At 39.1% G+C, this 14,367-nt stretch overlaps 1 protein-coding gene across 7 annotated transcripts in view; it reads left to right on the plus strand.

Annotated features, from left to right (window-relative positions):
• ABCC4 (ATP binding cassette subfamily C member 4) overlaps window positions 1–14,367 on the plus strand; it is a 152,447-nt gene that overhangs the window by 72,245 nt on the left and 65,835 nt on the right. For 6 of the 7 annotated variants that reach the window (XM_049815799.1, XM_049815800.1, XM_049815803.1 and 3 more), the window contains exon 20: window positions 12,269–12,348. In XM_049815799.1, the coding sequence (XP_049671756.1) occupies window positions 12,269–12,348 (80 nt within the window). Of the gene's footprint in view, window positions 1–12,268; window positions 12,349–13,642; window positions 13,725–14,367 lie in introns of all 7 variants that reach the window. The other variant, XM_049815805.1, reaches the window with a different exon arrangement.

Consider the following 14,367-nt stretch of genomic DNA (forward strand, 5'->3'; position numbering starts at 1 on the left):
CTAGTCTTTTGACAGTTCTGTCTTGCAGCTCCTCCCCAGGGCCAGATGGAGAAGGCTTTTTCTTAATCTTATGGCCCCAGTGTACTTTGAGGGAGTCTACCAGGAGGTGTAGAAAGGAGTGTGGCTTCATTTGAGCATTAGCCACATGCAAAGCTTTTACTATTTCTGCACCTGGTAACTGGAGCTGTTGGCACATTCCTGTGTTTCTTCTTCCTTCCTCCATCATCGTTTTGCCTTTTTATCTTTCATGCTTACATCTTTGTAACTTCCTGCTCTCTGTGCAGTAAAGTTCATCCACAAGCTGGCTCTTCTGCATCTTAAAATATCTCTCAAGATACACCAGTATCATTGTAACCGCAGTATAACTATACACTGACAGCAGTTAAACAAGGGTGGAGAAACTCATTAATTCCCTGACCCCTTTGTTTTCCCATACTTAAAAAAAAAAGAAAGGCACACATCTTGTCCTGCAACTTTCTGTTCCAGCTTGCTGCTACATCTTCCCTTTGCTCGTTGTTCCTTTTATAGTCAATTGTGTTAGTTTCTCTCAACTGACACAACAAACTCTTCAGGGCAGGACACGCTGCTGGCTACACGATGGTCCAGCGTGCATGCTAGTGAGGCTGTGCCTCCCACTTCAGATACATTAATCCTCTTTTGGGTGTTTCTGTCATGCGAGTAACAAATGGCAGCGTTTTGAGGAGTCCCTTGTTGCAGGAGGCACTCTTCTATTTTTGCATATTTATTTATTTAGTAGTTCATAGTGCTGGACAGCTGTAAATCAGAGCTTCACAGTGAAGTCTCTCTTTGAATTGAACAAAGACAAAACAGATTGTAAATCGTATTCACTTTTGCTTGAATGACTGTTCAGTGAAGCCATTTTTTTCTCCTTGATGTGTGTGAATTTTTTCTCTGTTTATAGAAAAGTGAAGAAGTGTTGCTGTTAGCATATTTATCATGCTAAGTTTCTTTCTTATTATTTAAAAGCCATGAAAAAAGAGAAAATTATAGGGCTATGTTAGATTTTTCTTTACTTTTAAGCAATGTATGTGTAAGCACATACTTTTAAAATAATTAACCTCTAGCATTCGGCTATCAAAAAATCTAGGGGGATGAATTTAAGGTATATTTCTATATGAACATTAAAGGTTCCTTGGTTTTGATTTATACACTACTAGTGTTTTAGTGTGGTTAGCAGCTACTTACTCCTCATTTGCAGCTGCTTACTCCTAGTATGTTTTTCTTTTTTGTTTTTGAGGTGAAGCTTTCTAATCGTTGCCCAGTAGAGGGGGTACAGTAAAGTCATATGAAGTGCAATATAACTTTTCAAAATGCTTAGCATTTAATCATTTAATTATTAAAACTTCTTTCTTTTAATGTAATGAATATAATATACAGTAGAGAAGAGGTCATATTTTTGGTTTTTTCTCATTTGAATGTATATTATACCCCACACTTCCATTTCAGTGTTGTTAATTATAGTTTAGGCTGTAAAGAAGTTTATATTATAGTGATTTTTTTTTTTTTCCCCAGAAGCTGATGGCCCAAAGAAATGCATTGTCAGACTATATCTAGATTCCTTTGGACACCACTCCTTGCTAGAAGAAAACGCTTGGGATGTGGTTGCCTTCAGCTTTTCCCAGACAAAAGACTTTTGGTTGTTTCTCAGGCGAGATTTGCAAGTGGAATTTGGTGCCAATCACAAAACCGAAGAGGAGGTGAAGTCATTCCTCCTTCTACCCTACAGCCCGCTTCGCAGGAAAGAATCCATTCTGTGCCCTAAATTAGGCCAAAAAAAAGGGGGGGGGGGGGAGGATTTGAATCCAACTGTAGTCCCTCCCATGCTGATTGCCGTAGCCTTCAGGCACACACTCATTTGCCTTCTTCCCGTGCCATACTTACTTACTGATTCATCCAAAGGGCGAGCAGCTTCAAGAGCGGAGACTGAAGGAGCCCTACCGCAGAATTGCCTCTAGTAGAGCAATTAACACGTTCGCTGGAGAGGTGGGCGACCCACATTCAGTGCATGCACTGTGACTGGTAAAAATAACACGTTCCCTTGCGTCTCTGCCCAGCCTTCACCTTTCATGTAAGTGTCCTGACCCCTGGGCTTGGCTGTACCTTTATGAACAGGATGACAGGTTTCCCAATATCTTCTTCCTTTGTGGTTTTGTGAATAGTACCTAAGTTGTGAATCTAGTTGTTTCCAAATTTTCTGTGGCTTTGCTCTAACATGTGGTTTAAAATGTCCTAAATGGAAGCAAAATTTTTCATTTCATGGGGGCTGTCTTTTTAACATACAGCAAATTTTCCAAGCAAACGCTTTGATTATTTACACAGCAAACTAAAAGAGGCACAGTTCTAATTTTCTGATAGTTACACTGGAATTTCTCTTGAGTTCAGTAGGGATGACATTTCATATGAGACAGGAAAAAAACCCACTGAAAATTATCCAGTGTCATCCATTGTGAATTCTGGATAGCCAAACCAGCGTTGTTGCAGTGTTTTTTCTATAGTATGAGTAGTTAAAAAGGAGAAGGTGTTTCAGGAATCATTACATGAGTACATAATGAATGAGCTTTAGAGAGAATCTCTCCTTGCCAAACAATTCACGTTTTCCAGAAAGAGAAGGAAAAAGAAACTGAAGCTAAAGGAAAATGAATGATCGAACCAAAGGAACTTGCTGAGCAGAAGACAGGGGTTTACAAAGTCAGATGAAGACATGAAATGCCTCTGCTGTCTTCAAAATGGATGGGCTAGGTAGAGACCAGAAGTCTTGGCTTGGCTTTCGCAGCAACAGTTCATATAGAATTCCCTTCCATGGTTTCAACAAAGGAAGAAAATGGATCATCAGAATCATTCTTTTCAGTGTGTGGGAGGGGATCTGGTTATATATGATTGGTAAAATACATGATAATACTTGTTTTCTGAATGGTAACTGTATCAACCAGATAGTTTTGACTCAAGATTTCAGGAGGCAAAAGCTTTATATTCAGTAATGTCCTACTTGGTTATTGTCATCTTAGAGTGGAGTGATGATTAAGCCCTTCTAACTTCAACGCCTAAAAAAAAAAAAAAAGGGAAGAAAAACATTAAAAAGAAGCAAATTAAGATTCTTTAGTGAATTATCTTTAGGAGATGGAATGGTAAGAAAATCAACAAATATGAGCAGATTTGCAAGACCTATGTGAGATTCCCCCCCCCCCCCCCCCCCCCCCCCCCAATATTTTTCTGAAATACAGTATTTAAAGCCTATTCTGAATCTAGTCTTAATAGTATAAATAGCACAGGAATGTTCCTTTTTGTTGTTGGAAAAACCGTACCAGAAAGGTGACATATTTCCTTTTGGGTTTTTTTTTAATCCTTGTATTGATGTATATCTATATATAACACCCAAATCTGAAAGTAGCTCTAAAAGCTGTTTTTCTCCTCTCATGTAGAAACACCAGCAACAGAATACTCTCCAGATATTTCAGTCCATCCTGATTTGTAGTTTTCAGTTTAATTCATTGTAAGTCCCCCCGGCCCCCTCCAGCAAAACAACACTTGGGACATATTTTTCAATCCAAATTGAATTTATAACAGAAAAAAGAACTAGACTACACAAATGCTTTTTCAGCAGTGGGTGTGTTTGTGGTTAAATAGTTTAGCAAAGAATTAAACTCATAATCTTGCTAGTAAAAAACCAATATAGGACTGTATTTACTATATACTATTCTAGGTTTCTACTATAGTGATGCTTTGTATTGTGGTGAGAAGTAGGTAACTTTACATCTGGCATAGAAAAAGAAGGTGGTGTAAATCAACAGAAAATACTGTAGATAGTGTACAACTTGACATCTTTTTAAAGGCTAGTTAATAAGTTGCAAGTGGTTACCATTTTTAAACCCCCCCCCCCACCTTCAGGAGGGTGGAGGCGGCTAGTGTCAACTCTTCCTGTACCCCCTCCTCTGTATAAATACTTTTTTTTCTCCTGTTCAGTTAGACTGTGTGCTTTAAAAATACCTTGCTGTTTATGTTGTAGTATACAGCAGAAATTAAGTTGTGCTGTATTTTGGCAGCACATTAGAGTTGGTGGCTTGGTTTTAGTTTTTTATTTGTTTTGGTATGTTTAAATGTAGATTTTTATTCATTAAACTCAGGATACCTTAAAATAGCTCCGGGGGGGGGGGGGGGGGGGGGGAAGTTGAAAAAGCAGCAGATAGGATATCCAGAGCTTAACTTCTGGAACGGTTAGAACTTTATTCTGGCAATCTTCATCATAGAATTACATATGAAAGGTTTAGTATTACTCCAGGGATTGGGGGGGGGAAGGGGAGGGGGTGTGCAGGGGTCTGCTTTCATTGTCATTCTAATTATGAAGCTGAGATGTAGCTTTGAACTCAGGTTATGGCATAAAACTTTTTCACATAGCCAGAAGTTTGTTCTTTTGAATGATTCCAGTCTTTCACAATAAATTACAAAAGAAAAGAATCTGTGCATGTTAATTATTGGGCTGAGGGAGTATCATTGCAGGGATCAATAATTTGAAAGTTGCTAATGAATATATTATCCCAGATCTATTGTGCTTTTGTAAAAAAGATCATTTTGTTAGCAAGTGTAATGTAGCACCAAAGTTAAATTCTGTTTTGCAAATTCTGTTACAGCTGGAATTGTAATCAACTTGGTTAATTGATAATGATATATATAGTATGAAAGGCAGTTATGATGCAGAAGGTATTTCGAGATTTCTCATGAAAGCAACTGAGAAAGAAAGTTATGCTTCCCCCCAACCCCATCAAGATGTTTTTCTTTTTGTGCTTCTGTTTTTAATGAAGACTTTATATATCCTTTCTGCATTGTATTCTAATCAGTAGGTCATTAAAATACTGTGTGTTTCTAGTGGACTGGAAAGTTCAAGAAGCAAGTATACAGTTAGGATCAATGTATTCGTAGTAGATAATGTAGACGGCTCCATCAGTAGTAAAAATAGAAATTCATTTCCAAAGAAGCCTGTTTTCCGTTCTTATCTTCATCATAGTTATCCTTCTTTCTTTAAATCCTACACTTAAAAATAAGATCAAACACAGTGTTCATGTTTTCTTCTCGTTTCCTAACTGTTTTCCTGTTTGACAGGGTTCGTGTAAAAAGTCCTTTTCAAGTAGTAAATTAATTTGGATAGCAGGCATCCCACCTGAATTCATTACATGCTGGCAGTTTAGATAAATGGATATTATGATCTCAGCATATTTTGGCCCAGCACCACTGTGCCCATTTGCAAATGTCTAAGAAAGTGATAATATTCCTGTCAGTTTCAGGCTGCTAAAGAAAAAAAATGGGGTAGAATTTCTTATTTATATTTATAGGATGCCTGTGGGGAAGACAGTAATGCTGTATATGGCAGTTTGTGTGGACATGTGGTGCTAAACATATATTAAAAAAAGATAACAGACCTATTGACGTTTCTTTGTAGAAATATGGAAGAAAAGCCAGAGTAGATCAGTAATTGACAGCTATGCAGGAGATGCATTTCCAGATTTCTTTCTGAAGAAATATTTCACAATCTTACAATTCCTTTCAAAGTCGGTAATCCATCTTTAATTATTTTGTTGATTTCATAGTTGTATTCTACAAGGTTGATGTAATGTCTGCTTCCTGCCAACATTTGATACGGACAATCCACTTTGTCGCTGCTTTGATGAAACGGAAGGCTGCTTGTAGTTGCAGTACTTTTTTTTTTTCTTTTTTTTTCTTCTCTTTTTCTCTTTTTTTGGCATATGTGTGCGAACTGAGCATGGCTGAAGACTTATCAGTCACTGAATGCCATAGCTTAACAGCAAGATATGTGGCGAGCTGTCGATTTATACCACTGACAGAACGGGAAGCATGTTCAATGTAGTTAAATTGATGGGCGTTTAAACATACCCAGTTCCGTGCAGCTATTTCTTTTATTCCTACCTTTGAGTATGCTTTTGCTACCACATACACACTTCTGAGCGTTATTTTCTTTCCGTGCGTATGGATAAAATGGCTTTGGTTTTCTGAGCTGTATTTCGAACTGTTAAAAGTCCGCAGTGTCTCTCTCGAGGGCGGTGGTGACGCCCGGCCGCGGCGGCCGCTGGTCGCGTGGTGTCGGCAGAGCGCGGTGCGCGGGGTCTTCTCCTCCTCCCGCGGTGAAGCGTGCCCTGTCGGCCCTCTGACGTCGGCCCCTCTAAATTACGCTCGTCTTGGGCTGGAAGAGCATCTCTGCGGCATGACTGCCTTCAAGCAAAGTACGGTCCCAGTTGGGGTTGCTTGCATTTAGTTATACGTGTATGACCAAGTACCTTCTTGAATCCATTCCTAGCGGTACAAGTTGCTTTCAGACAGGTTTCTGCAAGTTCGGAGCAAGGAGTGGGAGATAATAGTGTTTAATTTGTTACTTATTCTTCATGGAGGCTGGGCAGTGGGGGGGGTGTTCCTGGCCTTCACTGTGGCAGAGTAGATAAACAGATTTTGAATGGGTTCTCCCCCCTGGTAAATGCAGTGTACTTGTATGTGAAAATTGATACTTAGGCTAATTGCCATGGAGGAGTTTAGGTTACTATGCAAAGCAGTATTTATTAATAACACACACATACACACACGGCAAAAAACCTTTCTATCCCTAGAAGGACCTGCTCTTAAGACCTTTTTCTTTTCCAAAGAGGCAAATCAGTGGACTACAGAAGTAGCAACGAAGTGTTTCTGCAATGTGTGATGAAGCAAGTGGGTATGAAGGCTTTGTAAACTCTTTGCAAGTTATGTAAAATCAATCTGCCCACTCTAATCTATTATACAGAAGTATTTCAGTGTATGCACTGGCCAACAAAGTATATTAGAAATTGCAAATACATTTAGAAATAATGTACTGCTGCTCTTAGGGTCCTTCATATTTGGAATTTAGGTTGCACAATATCAAATGCTATTGGTGGCATTTGGCTGTTCCAGTGGACGATACTAGTTTCTTGGTTGTGTTTTTTTTTGGTTTTTTTTGTTTTTTTTTTTTAAAATCCTTTTCTTTTCTGGTGTTTACATCCTAAGTGTTGATTCAGTTTGGATTATATTTCTTTCATCGTAAAGTATGTATAAACATTTTAAATAGGTGTGGCACACTGTCAAGTGTTTTCATTATTTGGATGATAGGTTTGAACATCTATTCAAAAGTATCAGTAGGCACCTGCAGAAGCAAAGTGGGTATGTAGCACCTGAACACATTCTGATTCATGCAATTAAAGCAGTTTACAGAGTGAGGAAGAAAAGAATATCGCATACTGAGGTTTGATGTCTTTTTCATGGAGAACAAAAGAGGTTTGATTCTTTCACTTCAAGTTTAGCCTAACTATTGTGTAGTGGAGGAGGTTTAATGAATCATTGTTTAACTTTGATACTGCCAAGTATTTGACCATTAAATAGTCTGAAATGTGTACATACCACTTTGGTGACAGACCCTTATTTAACTGTGATTAATTGGCATTGAATAGTTATTTAATTACTTCAGAAGAAATCTAACAACAGTGTGTGTTCTGATTAAGTTATTTGATGTAAAAACAAACATAGGACTGTTGAAGAGAGCACGTTCCCTTTTGCAGCTTGCTACTGACACTGCACACCACATGGAAGCCTGAGAATCAGATACTATTCACAAATTTGGATGCTGTTGTAACATTGGCATACTTAGTTGTTGGTTTCTCAAAAGACTTTTTTGTTGTTGGTTGCATGAAATTTCCTTTGCCTTACAAGTTTTAGATTTAGTATTTTCTTTTTGCTTTTGAAGCCCAGACTGAAACTCACTGGGTTAAGTAAAGGGTGCAAGTAGTAAGTGAGCTTGAAAATTCTTGTAAATTGAAAAAACTGGACTAGATCTAAGAATTATTGTCTCATGGCATGTATCTGTATCACAAAAATGCTCACTTGAGGCATTTGGGGGTTTTTGGAAGTATGAAGTATTGTGGGAGGGTGATGTTGATAGTCTGTAAGTTTGGGAGAGAAGGATATTAAAAGTTTTGGAGATAAAAAAATTTGGGGCGGAGGGTGCTGGTCCTGCCCTTCTGGAATAGCAGGTGCAACGGTTTCTTTAATCTAAAGAACCATGCTAGTAGAAACTGTAGTCATAACTGTAAGCGTTTCGAGTCCTGACTCAAAATGGCTACTTTAACTTCCATATCTGGAATGTTTTTTCTTGCATGCTTAATGATGCATAAGCAATCCACTGATTTACTGTGCTTCCAGTAAATGGAAACAGTTGTTTCTTCATACCTTGCGAAATAGGCCTTATTTACTTGTAGACATCCTTATAAATGTAGCAATCGCTCTGGATGCAATATCATGATGGCTATGGGGCATTTTGCAGATATTTCCAAAGCATAGCACTTCTGTTTGGAGGTGCTTTGCACTCGCTGGTGTATGGTGAGGGAACTTGCTTGCTTTTGTGGGTTACCATACCTTACTTCTGCGTAGGACATGCTGACTAAAATGCCGGTTCAGTTATATCCATACAAACAGGATCTGAAATACATCTCCAGGCCTGTGTTTTCTCTTATACAGTCACTGGGATAATATCTTTGAAAACCAGCAACAACAAAAATAGGGCTAGCGCTTGTGGCTCTGTCGCTTGCTTTTAGCAGTAGAAAAGCATTAATGGTCACTGGATTAACATTACAAGAGGGAGATGTGGACCTCTTAGCAAGAAGCAAGGTATTTTCCTAGGCTTAATGACTTCAGGTGTCATTTTCCAGAATTACTATGTCCAAACCCTAAATAGACCATAAATTATTGTTTTCAGTAGCTTGAAAATTCAAAAAAATGAAGTTCTGCTACCAGAGATTCACTTGTATGTTTATTTGGGAAGTGGCTGACTCATGTCCCCACTGTTTAAATTGCTTTAGTTGTATCAGGTGGACTGTAAAAGGTTCCAGTTTTCAAGGTCTGTCTTTTTGATATACCATTTCTTTTGCTCACTTGTATTTTAGTCCATGTCATTTTACAGAATTAATATATTTACATTTTAAGAGGATTAGGCAGATTAAAAGATGTATTCATGTTTTATTGATAGTGTCAGATTAATTTCCACTTTCCTGGTGGCAGCTCGCAGCTCTGTCAAAACACAGTCTGTAAAAACACTGTTATACTTGACAATTTCATAAGGCAATTGCCAAAAATACAGTTTGGGCAATTAATTAGCAGCTCGATTACCAGCGGGTACTAGAGTAGTTGGTGGTTAGTGGATATATGGAAGAGATAGTAAGACCAAAGGACTACCGAGGCCAGCTCAAGTGAGGTAAATTTTCCTTCATGACCTTGTTCCTCAAAGAACCTTACTGGAAGAGATGTTACTGTGAAGGAGAACATTGCCACAGTCGCTCTTGGTGTGGAGGATGAAGGCAAGTATTCCGCAGCTCTCATTTATATCTCTGCTGGCTTTTTACCCCTGAAAGCGCTGGGACGGATCTGTCTCGTGCTTGCAGCCTAAAGCTCTCCTTGTTGCAACGCTGAAACTTTCTCAGGCAATGGTTGGATGTTGGCACAGACTTTGGCTGATCTCTTCGCCCTGGTATCCAGCGATACGACTTGTAGTAATGGTCCAAATCTGCTCCAGGGCAGGTTTAGACTGGACACGAGGAAGCATTTCTTTACCGAGAGGGTGGTCAGACACCGGACCAGGGTTCCTAGAGAGGGGGTCGCTGCCCCATGCCTGTCAGTGTTTAAGAAGCATTTGGACAATGCCCTTAATAAAATGCTTTACCTTTCGGTCAGCCCTGAATTGGTCAGGCAGTTGGACTAGGTGATCGTTGTAGGTCTCTTCCAACTGAAATGTTCTATTCTGTTCTGTTCTATTCTATTCAAACAATTGCTGGAAAAAAACAAACCCAAAACTTGGACTCAAAATCTGCAAAACTCTTCCTTGAACAACTTTAATGGGTGATTCTTCAATAGAAATCTCAGGGGAGGGAAATGAGAGCTGAACTCTGAGTCACTGCTGGAACTGAAACAACCCAAGAGTTAAATCGCTTTCAGCAGCAAGTGTTTTGTAATGGCCTCTCGCCTCTATCCCTTAAGGCCTTGTCCGTACTGTACAAAATGAGAGTAAGCACAGCACTTTTCCAGGAACAAGTTTGGATTGCTCTTCCACTTGTTTGTGGGATAAGGGAGATCGAGAAGGCATCGCTTGATTCCTGGAGGTGCCAGCTTTGACCTGACCTGCCCCATGGGCATGGATAGTAGCCAGCCTGAGTAGCCTTGCCGCCTCCTGGCAGTGCCGCATGGGATGGCCTTTGCAGTCTGAAACCACTACAAATGAAACTTAGTTGGGGTTAAAAGCCAAAGGGCGATTCCAAGGCTGAGTTAGGGTGGGATTTGCTTGCTACAGGAATGAATAATCCTTTGCCCTTGTGTACAGCTTGTCAATTGGTGGGTCTCAAAGCGTTTCACGGAGGGGCTCGGCACTGCCACCTCCCCTTGCTCTGCCCTTCGCTCTGGAAGAGAAAGTGAGGTCACTCAGGAGACAACTGGCAAAGCTGGGAACACGTTGCTAATACCCTGAGCCCAATCCATTATGCCATCTTGTTTTCCTACTCTGTCCCTCCTGGACAGGCCACTAAGGAAAGCCCTGTCAGAAGGAAGCTTTTAACCTCTTTGAATGGTTTTCCTTTGCCAGTGAAGTCTTGCTTCATTTGAAAATAACCTGAAATGTGGTATTTTGAGATATTAAGAAGTCTTAGCTAAGGCAGGCATGCAGTAGTGCTAGATCACTCTTCCACAACCAGTCTCCGTGTAAGGAAATCACAGGAAAAGGAAACTTTTTAAAAAAGTTGCCTTGGATTTCCTTCTGATACATCTGCCCCAACATGAACTAAGTGAAAGGGAACACCCCCTGCTGCCATTCCCAGTAGAAACAGATGAAAGAGATTTTGCAGAGTCTTGTGCTGCTATATACCCTGCCTCTCTGTGTGCAAAGCCTAAAAATAGGATGAATCCTACTGTTGTCTGCCGAAGTAACTGCCTTTGGTAGTAAAGTACTGCAGAACAAGCTGTTCGCCACCAGTATATCTCTTTGGAGTTGCATCCCAGGCCTGAGGAGAGGATGTTTTGCATAGTGCTTGATGTGGAACAAAAATTCCCTTAAAAAAAGAAATCCAACATGATGCAACAAAATTCGTAATTCCAAGGCAGCCGTGAACAGAAAACTAGAATGATGGTTGCTGCAGAAGTTACTTGAGTTAATGCTCTTATCTCTGAATTACGTCTCCAACACACTCCATGGAAACTTTAAACTTAACTACCTTCAGTTTAATGAGCTCCTTTGAAAAGAAAAAAAAAAGTCTTTTGTTGCCAATGCAGTGAATGTGTTTGTACCAGTTAGAAGTAATAATTGAATCAAGATATATGTAGATAAAAAAGCAATGCGAATGCATGCACGGGCATTACACACCTTAGAAAAGGCCAGATTCCCATCCTTAGCTTCGTTTCTTTCCTGGTGAGTAGAGGTATCGATTAATAGTGAAAGACACTAATCCACTTATGGGTGGCAGCGTTGTGACTTCAATTATTAAAGAACTCTCGCTATAACTGGTTTTTTTTTCATCCAAGTAGAACTTGGTAAAATAGAGAAGTGTAAATGCTTCGCTGACAGCAGATTAAAAGTTGTTTTATTAGCTTTAATAAAGATCAGTATTGTCAAGGTTTTGAATAAGTATAAATGTAAGGCTGCATGAACACAAATCTATCACAAATTTTATTTCCGAAACACCTGCAATTTGAATCCGCATATAATGGTGGAGGGGTAGGAACAGAAATACTAAGAAGGATCAGTTAGATCAATTATGATCTATCTGGGACATGGATGCACTAGTGAGTTTCAGTCAAGGATAGGAGCAGATCCTGGCTGACTTGATGAAACTTGGATTAATTTGTCTGAACTGTAAACCTTTACCTGCATATGTTGAGCATATAAAGCATGTGTGTTTCACCTGTTAAATTCCATTGAATGATTATCTTCATAGCCCATTTTAATTTTTTCCTAGCAGTTTAAGTAAAGGTTTTATATTTGGGTGAAAGGCATTTGTAAAAAAGTATTCCTCTTCAAAATACATTGCAGTGGTTGTAAAAGATTCCCTTCACAGTGGTTTCAAAAAGTGTCTTTTTATCTTTAGATTCTAGCTGTTTCCTTTTAATTATTACTAAAGTGGTAAACCATGGTGTGTTTAAGATATTTTGATCTTTTCAGGAACTATATTTACTTTCTTTTTCTTCTCCAACCCTGTTTCTGTAGGAAGAATCTTAAATCGTTTCTCCAAAGATATTGGCCACCTGGATGACTTGCTTCCATTGACATTTTTGGACTTCGTGCAGGTAATTTGGTTGCTACTGTCAAAGACTTCTGCACTGCATTCAGATTTTAGATTCCTGTATGCTTTGGTGAAGATCAGCTATTTGTCACAGTTGTAGCTGAGTTGAATGAAAGTACTTGTTTGTGAAAGAAAGGTGCGGTTGAAATTTAATGTGTCAGTAAAAAGCTAACATGAGTAATAACTGGCAGGTAGGAGTGGCTATACACAGCTTGCTATTATGTCAAGATTTTAGTTCATAGTAGCTACATGCTTGGTAAATTGCTCCTGATTTGCCTCCAAGCAATCTGGCAAGCTTATTGCTGTTATAAGAAATATGTCCATAGTAAAGAAACAATCAACTCACATGAAAAGATAGCACAGATTAACCTAATTACGTGTCTACTTCCACAAAGAATCAAATGCTTACCACACCATTTTGGATTAAAATAGGTGTGGCTATTTACAAAGAAAAGATTAGTAGTAATAGGGTGAATATAATAGCCTTAATGGGAACAAGTGAAATAAGTTGCTGCAGACAAGAAAGATGGACAAAGCACTGAGATTTTGATGATGATGAAAGGATAAAGGTTTATGTATGACATCAAGGTAATTTTTCTGTTGCAGTTGCTATTAATCCTACTTGTAAAAAAATTGCAGAAGGATAAAGCTGCCAAAAAAAGATCGTACTGTATGAAAAGAACAGAATACACAGAATTGTGGAGGCTAGAGAAAGAAATGACTTAGTGGATCAGACCTGTCATGCTCAAGGGAGAAATGTTTCTTAAGGTGCTATCGCTAACTTCGTCTCTTAGAGATAACTTACTCAGGATCTAAACCTTGTTTTGACTTCTTTAAAAATAAACCAAAAACATTTCAGGTTGAGCAGTTTAATCACATTGTTAATGCTGAACTCTTGAAAATAGGAAAACAAAAAAAAATATTCCAAGGCATTAGTAAAAACACTTCTTAAGATACACTCTTTCTCCTAGTTTAGTGAAGTTGTTAAAGTTGAGGTGTGTGTTTGTTTTTCAAAGCATTGCAGTGCCACATGTCATTTTTGGGAAGAACGGAAGGTGATGTATTTTACCTATCAATTAAAGTAATTGGGGTTTTTTGTGAGTTAGGGAGATGCTTATAGTGGATAATTAAGATTTTGAATTCATGGGCTTTTAAGGCCCTGACAAATTCTTTCCTGAAAGTGCAATATAAGCTTCTTTCTATAATATACTACTCATTATCTACTGTTTATACAGATTCCAAATTTTTTTCAGTCTCATTAACTGTCTCGTTAGACAGAATATCTTTCTTGATTTCAGCTCTCTTGGAATAATACATCTGTGCCTGCCTTTTTGGCTGGAAGCTCAGGCTGTCCTGCAATGCTTGTCCTCTCCTCTTAGGGTAGGATTTACATCCACAAAGTCAAACCCATCTCTTGCATAGTGCTCCTCGGCCATTAGACCAAGCACGATGCAGAGGGGTTTGTATTTGCATAGGTTTGTCCCCTTTACAGCAGACTGCACTGTGTGTGTTCATATTACATACTGCTCATGGCCAGAGCATCCTCTGGGTCCTGTGGTCTTGAGATAAAACAATTAACCCTTTTCCTTAGTTCCGTGCATTTAACAATAATGTGAGAGTTGTGTTGCAGCCCACTTGCATGGTGTTTTTATAGCAAGAAACTGAGTGGGTGTTTTGCATGCCCTGGCATGTGGTTTAAAGGCATGTGGGGTTGTCTGAGGATGTTAAATTTGCTGGGAAAGTGTTAGAGAAGTCTGCGTAAGCAGAGGGAGCCAAAATTGGTGTGGTCTTGTCCATACTTCCTTTTGGAAGCAGACCCTGAAGCCAACCGCCTTGAGAATTACACTGGGGTTTTTTTTCTGAGGGAACCATCTGGCTTGCTCCAAAAGAAAGTTAAGGAAGAAGGTAACCTGTATGCACAGCACATACAGAGGACCGAATCATTTATGAGTAGATTGGAAAACCTAGTTATTTGACCAGGCTATAGATACTTTAGGCAGTATATTCTTACCAAAACTTAACT

The sequence above is a fragment of the Accipiter gentilis genome, chromosome 13 (genome assembly GCF_929443795.1).
Source record: "Accipiter gentilis chromosome 13, bAccGen1.1, whole genome shotgun sequence".
Taxonomy (NCBI): domain Eukaryota; kingdom Metazoa; phylum Chordata; class Aves; order Accipitriformes; family Accipitridae; genus Astur; species Astur gentilis.